General features: G+C 35.9%; 1 protein-coding gene across 3 annotated transcripts; it reads left to right on the forward strand.

The window, feature by feature from the left end:
* Positions 1-629: 629 nt before the first annotated feature.
* LOC113226004 lies at positions 630-6,795 on the forward strand. 3 transcript variants are annotated; one of them, XM_026458506.1, is made up of 4 exons: positions 672-930; positions 1,511-1,636; positions 4,094-4,193; positions 5,984-6,119. In XM_026458506.1, exons 1-4 carry the CDS (start codon positions 844-846, stop codon positions 6,037-6,039), a joined length of 369 nt encoding a protein of 122 aa, XP_026314291.1. In that variant the 5' UTR covers positions 672-843; the 3' UTR covers positions 6,040-6,119. The 3 variants fall into 3 exon arrangements, with proteins under 3 accessions (XP_026314292.1, XP_026314291.1, XP_026314290.1); XM_026458505.1 differs by having other exon boundaries at positions 680-930; positions 6,065-6,795; XM_026458507.1 differs by lacking the exon at positions 4,094-4,193 and having other exon boundaries at positions 630-930; positions 6,065-6,795.
* The last annotated feature ends 3,761 nt before the right edge of the window (positions 6,796-10,556 follow it).

The following is a 10,556-nucleotide window of genomic DNA, read 5'->3' on the forward strand; positions in this document are numbered from 1 at the left end:
TCATCGTTACTTTCCATCAGGTAAGATGGAGGTCAAATGCGCAATTACATTTGTATAAAAAAAATAGTACTGTTGCATTAAACCTATTAGCGTTCTCGTTTAGCACCTTAGAAATTATTTCCTAAGGTGCTAAACCATCGTCAAAGGTGCAAACCCGATTTTAAAATCAAATAATGTATAAACTATGTAAAAATATACCTCGACGTTTCAGAGGTGTTGCAACGTCCGTGATCTGGAAGGAACCCTTGGATCCTTTATCCGTGATCTCGAAGGGACTGCGAGACCATGGTAAATAAAATATGACACGATTAAGTCCCGATATTGTAAAAAATAAATGGGAAAATAAATAGGGAAATAATATGGGAAAATCGCGATAGTTTAAATCAATGTAGTAAGCAAGCGATCTAGGTTATAAACAAATTGGCTCTAAAGCCCTTCAAATTAGTAAAGTTACTGATATTCGATCTTCAAGCTGTTTAAAAAAAAAGTTAAATAAAATATGAGTCATATTCAAAAAAATGGTTTTGACGTTCACTATTTCCAAATGACAAATGGTCAGAGCAATTCTGTTTGATCAAATTAATAAAACAAATGGACGTAAAATAAAACATTCTCTGAATTACAGCTTTATAAATTATGTACTAGAATAACTGTCACCAAACCAGTTTCATTTAAGTCATAATTTAGTAATGCCACAGTAAAGTGTTGCGGAGTAAACACTTAAGCTATAGACCTAATCAAACAGATGAGAATATAATTATAATTTTCATCACCACCTTCTGGAGTTTCCATTAATAAATCTACGTAATACGTGAATTATACTTAATCTATTGCGTTGACGCAATGACCAGTTCCTTCGAAGTGTTAGAAGATAGATTGGTCACTGGCATGATCATACCAGTATCTAACGAAACCTACTTCAACACAAAGGTAATAATTTATAACTTGTTTAAAAAAAGAAAGAGCGTTTCAGCTTTCTCAGGTCCAAGATAAGCCCTATCTCTCTCTCGTTAGGTCACTGTTATTTTTCCCATCCTCCAATTCCGATTTTTATTTTCACTCTTTCACTGTTTATTTATGCGTTACTTACTGTAACAAACAATTTTGTATAATAATAACGTATTCGACAATTACATTATTACTAACAGTAGAGCTCCTTGTGAAAGAGAAGTCCAGGGAAGTACTGCCACCTTACCTATTTCTGCCGCCAAGCAGTAAATATTCCATTTCGGTTTTGAAGGGTAAGGGTGCTGGTGAAATTACAGGCACATGGGATTTGTGAACTTGCGTCTCAGGGTGACAGGCGCAGTGTTAGTGCCTCTAAAATCTTTACGATTTATAACTGTGAGTGGCACTGCTACAATTATGGACAGACGTGTAGCTTACCATCAGGCGCACGACTTGTTACTGTGACTAACCTCTAACTGTTGTTGTTGTGACTAACCTAACTTAACTTAGATAAGGGTGCTGTGCAGTAATGCTACTTACCTATGTTTACGTTTTGATAAAGTGGAAACCAAAGAAGCAACCTCTTTGTGCGTATGATATGCTGTACCACCCGCCGGACTACGATCCGAAAATGGCGCGAGCCGACAGACAATCACCCGAAATTATTAGAAAAAATATCTGGAACCAAGTGAGTACCTATTAATTGCCGTAAATGTACGGGGTTAAGTATTTGTAAAATACTAACAACCTCCCAGGACTATATTACAACAGTACCACCAAGCTATGATGGCCGTTTTGACAGATTACAATAGTGAGGTCAAGTCTCAATTGATTATCGAAACAAATATAATCAAATGCGTTTATAACTAGTATTGCAAGGGGTAGCTGATTAAAAAGTTTTAATAAAACGAAAATAAATATGTTCACTTAATATACCGTCAATTCGAAACTGCTTTGTTTTGCACTGAGCTTTGACGCGAGTTTGCCGGAGATAGAAATTGTTCTAGCCAGAGATTCCATAAGTGGCGATCGTATGAGATTTCATTAAAACGAAAGATGCACAAAACATAACTTTTCACTTCACTATAGCGAGGTAAATGGTAGATGGAATAAAAACAGTTGAACTATAACCAGGGATCGGAATAGGTAGAGTTACTTTACCTAAACTTCGAGGAACATAGACATAAAATGGAGACTGCCTTACGACTATATTTTTTAGTTCCTGGAGCTTGTCGGGATTCGTGAAATCACTTAAGAACATTAAAAATTGACGTAATTGGGGACAAGCAGGTACGCTATATTTATCTTAACTTTGCTACGCACAGTGGGTCGGATCTACTATATTGCGGACATTGGAATTTTCTAACACGATACCTCGCTAAAATAAATGCCAATCGAGAGATCCTATTGTCCTAATTAAATATTGTCATATCACGTTTTACCATAAATCTAATAATAGGAAAAAAATAAAATGTGTATTTTATTGCTGATCCACTACGTCAATTTTTAATGTACTTAAGTGATTTCCCGAATCCCGAACAGGTCCAGGACCTAAAAAATATTGTAGTAAGGCAGTCTCCATTTTCTGTCTACGAAGTTTAGGTAAAAAAATTCTACCTATTCCGATCCCTGACTATAACAAATCAGTTTCATTCTTCAACGAATTAAAATCATTTAATGAACAAAATTAGTTATCGTTGCCAACTTAATGTCAACAATAATAAGAATAAAGTATACCAGCGGATTTATATTACATAAATAATGTACGACAAATCGCGTAGTTGAACACGTCATGTTTTTTTCCATCGAAAGAAAAAGTTACGTGCACCACATGCCATCGTCAAGTTCGAATTTCAGAAACCTTTTCCATGCTAGCGTGGAAAAACGCTTTTGCGCGCAGATTTCTAATGAGAAAGTAAGCTTTTGCTAGTGAGGTGAAAAATTAGATAAATAAAAAAAAATCATTCCGGGATTTTAGCGAGAGGTTTTAACTACTCTAAATATAGTCTGCTAAATTCCAGTCTCTGTTGATTAATCAATGTGTATTATTATATAGGAAATGAAACTATTTTGTCGGATCTAAATCGTAAACCTATAAGCCTGTAAATGGTCCGAGACGTTGGTTTGTTGGAAAAAAAACAATAGATGCGATGTAGATCCGAAAAAATACTTTCATTTCAATCGCGAATACCTAAGAATTCGTAATGTGTAGTATACTTTATTTGCTATATAGTTCTAGGTACGCTATGAATTAATAATAATAATATACCAGACAACCACTCAAACTAGGGAATTCCCTCTACACCCACACCAAACCCAATTTAGAAAAGTTCATTTTCCTATTTGATCCTACCGGAAATAGAAACCAAGACCTCTTATTGATCCAGCGCCCTCCACAGTACCGTTGGGTGAACGAAGTCATCAAAACTAACATAATAATAAAATAAGCTGAGAAAAATAAAGTAAATAATAATAATTGGGAAAAATCTATTGGGATCGATCCATTATCACGGACAGAACTATTCTTGCGAATGTGCCTGATATTGTGATATTGGATCAATCGCAGTCGAGTCGTTTCTTGTGGACGTTACCGTCCCGTCTCGTGAAAGCCGAAACCGAGGAACGCCGGAAGTATCTCGACCTGGCGCACGAGATCACCGACATGTGAGATGTGGCCTCCACTGAAATAATCCCAATTGTTTTGTCCGCAAATGGGTTAATTCCAGTCAGCCTTGCTAACAGCTTGAGGCGGTTGTATTTCTGGGGCGTGTCGCTTCCAGCATAAATGCAGAAGGCGGTCCTGATCGATACGGCACGTATTATTCGCCGGTCCTTTTAATTCTTGAACGTGAGTCTCTGAACCCGGCCGACTGTGCCTTTGCCGTGGAATACCGCCTCTCCCATTTAAAAATTCAAAATTAATCTTTTAGACCTTGGGAAAGGCGAGAGTTTCAAATAGATATAATAATAATAATAATATATTTACTTCCAAGTGTTAGTTCACAAAAAACATTAAATCTTGGATAAGGTTTGAATATTACAAGATAATTTCCTGACTCTCATAAGCTATGGTAATTACATTTTCTCGCTGTGTAGTTTGTGTAATTACAGGAATGTTATAATAACAAATGTTAAACCGTTATAGGAATTTCACAAACCTATTTCCTCTACGAATCATTTTCAATACGGTAGACCGTATTGGCCAATTTTGGACAAACCGGAGAAGAATCATGTTAAAGTTGAAGGTAATATAAACAACTCATTTATTTTTAATTACGGGCAATTGCAATATCATTTGTGTTGATTATGGTAAATGCATTTTCTATTGCATACCCCTTCATGCAGCTGAGGGAGGCTTAGAAAAAAGGAATTTTTGAAAATCTTTTGACTCAAAACTTCGATTGCTTTGGACTGTTTACAAACAAAATAAAAGACATTTTGAGCCATTACCGCCGACTCAGTGTAAGCGACCAAAACAAATTTTACAGGACATTGTTTTTTAATATTGAAATTAAATGTACCTAACTACAGAAACGTACATCAACTACATGTACGATTTTCTAAATTGAAGTTAGTTTTTTCTGGATCGCAAGTTATTGTAACTAAAATTTACAATCACATAACGATTTACATAACAGAAATTCAAGAATTGAAAATTTTCTCCAAACATTTAAAAGAATTCTTCATAAATAAAAGTTATTATAATATTAAAAATATTTCAAATGACAAAATGTAAATTATGTAATTAATCTGAGATACTTCCGATATCCTTCTCAGTTTGTCTTACGCATGTATTATTGTAATGATTTATTTAATATGGTCACAATTTTATTTTATTACTTTTATAATGAGTAAGTGCCTTTAACACTTTACTGTGTCATTACAGGGTGTCACATGTACGTTTCAAACCATTGTACTTAATACAATATAAGTGTGACAATGCAAATAATTATATAATTTCCTAACCCATTGTGTAACAGCTACATTTTTCAAACAATTGCTGTCTCTATCTAAAGATTTTTGATATATAGATTTTTGCATATTTATTTATTTAAAATAAATAAATATGCAACAAGATGCAATGCATTTTTTGCCACTTTGTTAACCACGAAATTGTGATGCACTGTGTCTGTTACGATAACAAGTGGTGGGGTCGATTACGTTATGATTTTTTAATATTTATTCGGCCGGTTGCACTGAGATATAAAATTGAATTTTAATTTTAATAGCAGTAGAACTCCATGTGAACACATACACCGTACACCGTACGTCGTATCTACTATGTCGTACCTACTTATTAATGTGTACAGATATTTGCCAATTGGTTTGGCATGCGCTTATCTGATTCTTATTACAGTTGTAATAACGCTAAAAATGTGGCCCCAAGCCGCGTCGAGCCCACGTGTTTAATGTTCCCCAAAATCAATCTTGATCTTGTAGTGCAGACCATCAGAATAAGACTAGACTTTAGTAGCAGTAAAGCTTCTTGTGAAAGAGTTCGTCCAGAGAAGTACTGCCACCTTACTTATTTCTGCCACCAAGCAGTAATGCCAGCATTACTGCGTTCCGGTTTTGAAGGGTAAGGGTGCTGGTGAAATAACAGGCATATAGGACCTGGCAACTTATGTCCCAGGGTGACGGGCGCAGTGGCAGTGCCCCTCAGATCTTTGCGTTTTAAAGCTCTGGATGGCACTGCAACTGTTAGGTTACCATCAGATGCACGACTTGTTCGTCCCGTCACTTGTTATTATATAAAAAAAACAGTGGAGCTAACGATAAACTTAGCTTTTGCCGTAATTTCTATTTGATGTAACGTTGGCGGGAAACGCTGTTTAGGTAAAAGTGTCGCTTACGATAAGTCGGCGGTCATGACTTGATTTCTTGTCTTATACAATAGTAATAATAAAAGAACGCATACGGTACAAATATACATACATATACGTGTTATTTATCCGGATATAATTATATCTAAAAAAATAACTATATTTGAACATGGCCGATCTGATGCAACCATTTCTATTACGTTTCTTTCCAGAACATGAATCGAGTCGAAACATAGAAGCTACGTTGCAGAAGATCTTTTTTAATTAATTTCTTTCTTTCTTTTTGTTCTCAGTCAAGAACCAGAATCCTCATATGCGTATCTATAGTGTTCTCGAATGGGCCGTGCTACTATACGACGGGAAACAGAGTATATGCGATTAAATTTAAAAACAGCAACAGTATTGATATTGGCAACGACGCTATTTTTTCGGATCGAAATCGCGTATAATTGTTTTTTCTAACACACACTAATTTTCGGGCTCTTTTCTACAAGTCCCGTAGTTACATCAGGGGCCCTACTCTGGAAGCATGAAAAACGTAGTTACGGCCGTTTTCTACGGAGCTGGACGTCTACTCCTGTTCTCTTTTGATTTACATGAGGCGAAAAATTTCGCGACGACTGCCCAGTTACCACGCCTTCATGTACATTAATGGCGAATCTGAATTCTATTTACTAGGCAACAACATTTAAATTTCTCTGAGTAATACAACGGCGCGGGCCGCCGTGTACACCAAATTCAAGTCAGACTCGCCAGTGTGCCCGAGACGCTCATTTAAGTTAAAACATAAAAGCTAAATAAATAGACCTTATTTTGCCATGACAGTTAGACGCACGCGGTCGCTGTGCGGCGGCAACACAGGCTCCGCTCGTGAGCGCGATAAAATTCGTGTCAAATAAATGCACCCTAATTGTTTTGGACGTAGAACATGAGTAGATACCTTACTCTCGGAGTCCGTCAACGAAAAGAAAGGCCCGTTTGAAACTGACAAATCGCGTTGTTATATATTCTCAATTCTAGCCCCGATTGAAACTCAAGTCTGTAGGTCATCTATAGTGAGAAAACGGCAGTATCTACGGATTTCGTGCTTCGAGAGCAGACCCCTAACCTTGCATAGACCATGTAAAGTGTTCGAAAAGCTGGTTTGTTTAACATATATGCGCCATTTATATCTGAAAAAACGAAAAACAGTTTCATTTAATTTTCCAATTTGTAGTTACAGCAGAAATTTAAACTCGTATCGTATTCAAGAATTTTATTATGAATTGTACATGTTTATCCTTTTTTATAACATTCTTTAAATGTATTATTTACACTATCCATTTGTTTTATTTTGAAAACATTCCACTATTATAATAGACAATACATAAATAATTTGAAATATTTGAATAAAAATAGCCGTATTAGCCTAATGGTTTGGAGTACCACAACTTATGCAGAGATCGTGAGTTCGAATCCGGGCTTGCATCTCTGAGTTTTGGAATTTATGTGCGAGAGAACAATGGCAAAATCATAGTTAAAAGAATTCATTAGCGTCTTCGAATGTCTTATTTACAAGTTTGAAGAAAATAAATTTATTAGGGTTTTCAAATTATCATAGCGGCCTATCTAAGGGTCGTATTCCAGAACTCTACTCAATGCTAAAGTCAGGACTTGAGTATGATTTCAAGCACTGGAAATACGACCCTAATGGCAAGGACTTGAGTATGATTTCCACTGCTGGAATACGATCCTCAGTCTGGAAATAAAATCATCATGTAACCGGACTGATATCTTCAACTACAAGTTTATTAGTTTCTTAACGTTGAGCGACATCTAGCCGCCAAATGTACTGGGGGTCTACTCTCGATCTCCGTCCGACATCCGTCCGAAACACTTACTGTCAAATAAGTAATATTCGACATAATTAAAAGACAAGTATCCAGTATGAAGCTTCGTTCGCATCACGCGTCTTTTCATTTGGTCAAGTATTGCTTATTTGGCAGTAATTGTTTCGGACGGATGTCGGGCGGAGATGGAGAGTAGACCCCCTGTTTCGATCGATTTGTAATAAGCTAATAAAAGATTAACTACCTACTTAATTACAAAAAATAAAGTCGGTAATTTCTTATTCAAAATCCCACGAGAGAAAATGGTAAATCTGAAAAAAGGTTCCCAAAGTCAGGGATAGATCGTACCCAAGTTTCACAAAAAAATATATGTTACCTGTGTATGTTATTAATTAACTCAGTGTTTTGTTATGTCTTAACTTCATGCATTTTGACTATAGCAATATACAAAATAATGTCCTCTGAACTTTCATCACGTCACAAACCCTCCGCACCATTCAGCTTCTATTAACTCGTTTAAGGCTTCTGTAGTTTGTTTTCATATAATAATATACCGAATATATTTTATTCAATTACGTAACACATAACCTCCAAAACTTCAAACTGGAATATCTTTAATTTCTGACTTCTCAGAATAGTTAACCCAAAACAAAATTTGTTCAGGAATTTCAACTCTATATTTTCACAGTCTTTTCATAAACAGACATATACAAATTATGTCAACAAAAACTTACATGGGAGTTTGCCATTGTCCTGGTAACCTACCACAAAGTCGAATTTTTTTTCCGAAATAACGTATGTTCGAATTTTCATTACACCAAAAACCGAATTATAACGAAACCGTTGTTATTTCAGAATATACATAGATCCCGCATTAGGCCAATGTGGCAGACTATGGACTGAACCATAAACCCTCGCCTGAGGAGAGACCAGTGCCCTGCAGTGGGTCGTATAAATTGCGTTAGTAGCGGAAATTGCCCCTTGAACAAGTTAATCTCTATAGATATGAAATTATATATAACGAACTACGACTAAGGTCAATTGTATAATAGGAAATGATAAACATAATAATGATATTAATTAAGAAGTTTATTATTTTCTTCCTTTTCTTATCGACTCAAAAAGGAATAATCATCCAAGGTTAAACTTAAAGAAGTTACTGCTTACTTGACCAAAGGGTCTAGTAAGCAGCCACCTCTATGCCCCTATCAGCAGACAGTAGACACGAGAAATGTTATTAATATTATTTGACACTCAAAGATATAATTGATAAACAGCAAATAATAACTCCCATTCGCAAGAAAAATAACCAAGAAACTGTGAAAGATTTACGTCCCATAAGCATCTTTAAAAAATTCTAGAAAATATCGTGTACTTGCAATTATCAAAATTCTTAAAGGCAAACAATATTCTGCCTGTGATGCAGTTCGGTTTCAGGAAGGGGCGTAGTACAAATGCAGCCTTGCATGACGTCATAGACGAAGTTCTCAGGGCTCAGGATTCTGGCAAGGGAACTGCTCTGGTACTTTTGGACTTTTCCATGAATATTTACTTATTTCAAAATTAAAATACTACGGTTGCGACTCATCGGCTTTGCAATGGTTCAGGAGTTACCTTACCAGTCGTGGTGAATGTTTACCGGCCCACGGCACCGACCCAACCGGCGAGAGGTAAACCCGGGGAGTTTTAGTGGGGTAGGCCCTCCAGTCTGGAGGGAGAGTCCCCACATAACCCCTGAGTCTCCCTGGGCTTAGGGTAATCGCGTAAAAGCGTATCTATAAAGATTTCCACCTCGTCAAAAAAAGGAGTTACTCACTTCAAAAATCTGTGTAGTGTGTTTATATTCTTTGACGCAGTGTGTCTAGAATCGAATTTTGTTGTAGCTTTGATCTATTCACATTACGTGTATAATTATATTATATACTAAATATATTATACAACATTAAAACCTCTTTACAATCACAACTTACTCCTACAGATGTAATTATATTCAGATTCGCTCATGCACTTACATGTCAAACAGGTTATTTTAGATGCATTATTTACACTTTACTATGTATATTATTATTGTCAATGTATAACTTTACTCATAGTCGTTATATTTTTGCTTTCAAATAATTTAATCCCCTGACTGAAAACCAGCGCCTTAGGAAACTTTGGCGTATACTGTGACAGCGCCGTTTCACTGCTATGACAATCATGTTTTGTTTTTTCTTTTATGCTTAATCTGTATTTGTGTTAATTATATCAGTGAATAAAGTGTTTATCTATCTATCTATTATTATGTTTAAGCATATTAAATTAGTATTTGGTATTAAAAAATAATATTTGATCCTCTTTGTTTATACATATAGGTCAAATCTTGGTTGTGTCCTCCATTCAATAGGTTACGTTAGTATAATAGGTATACTAACGTTAGTATATTATGAAAAAGTAGAGCTAGAAGCGAATTTGCTTGGGTTTCCTTCAAAATGTATAGTAGTATCCTCTATATACAACCGTTCTGAACGTAGAAACGAATCTACGTAAGTATGTAAAGAATTATTATATAAAGATATTATATAAAGAACGCCCGCCACCGGCCGCCGCCACCAGCTGCGTCTTTGTTTTAATTTTTTATTTAAAGGAATTTTGCCTTATCTTATAGAGGATAAAGTTTATGTTGCATTTGCTCGTTTTAATGCATCTTTGCGATTTAAAGCTCTGAGTGTCACTGGACGTTCGTGTCGTTTGCCGTCTGGCGCACAACTTGTTCGCCCCGTCACTTCGTATGAAGAAAAAAACTTATTATATTATAAAAAAAATGGTAAATCAAAATTGTTGTCGCTACTAGCCTAAACTGGTGTCACTCTCGTGGACCCCTCATTATCGTCTCTCGCACCTTCTGTTTTATTTCGCTTTTGTGGACCCCTGGGGACAAGAGATATAACAGAAACCACACATACTTTTTGTTTAT

The sequence above is a fragment of the Hyposmocoma kahamanoa genome, unplaced genomic scaffold (genome assembly GCF_003589595.1).
Source record: "Hyposmocoma kahamanoa isolate Upper Pololo Valley unplaced genomic scaffold, ASM358959v1 180, whole genome shotgun sequence".
Lineage (NCBI taxonomy): Eukaryota > Metazoa > Arthropoda > Insecta > Lepidoptera > Cosmopterigidae > Hyposmocoma > Hyposmocoma kahamanoa.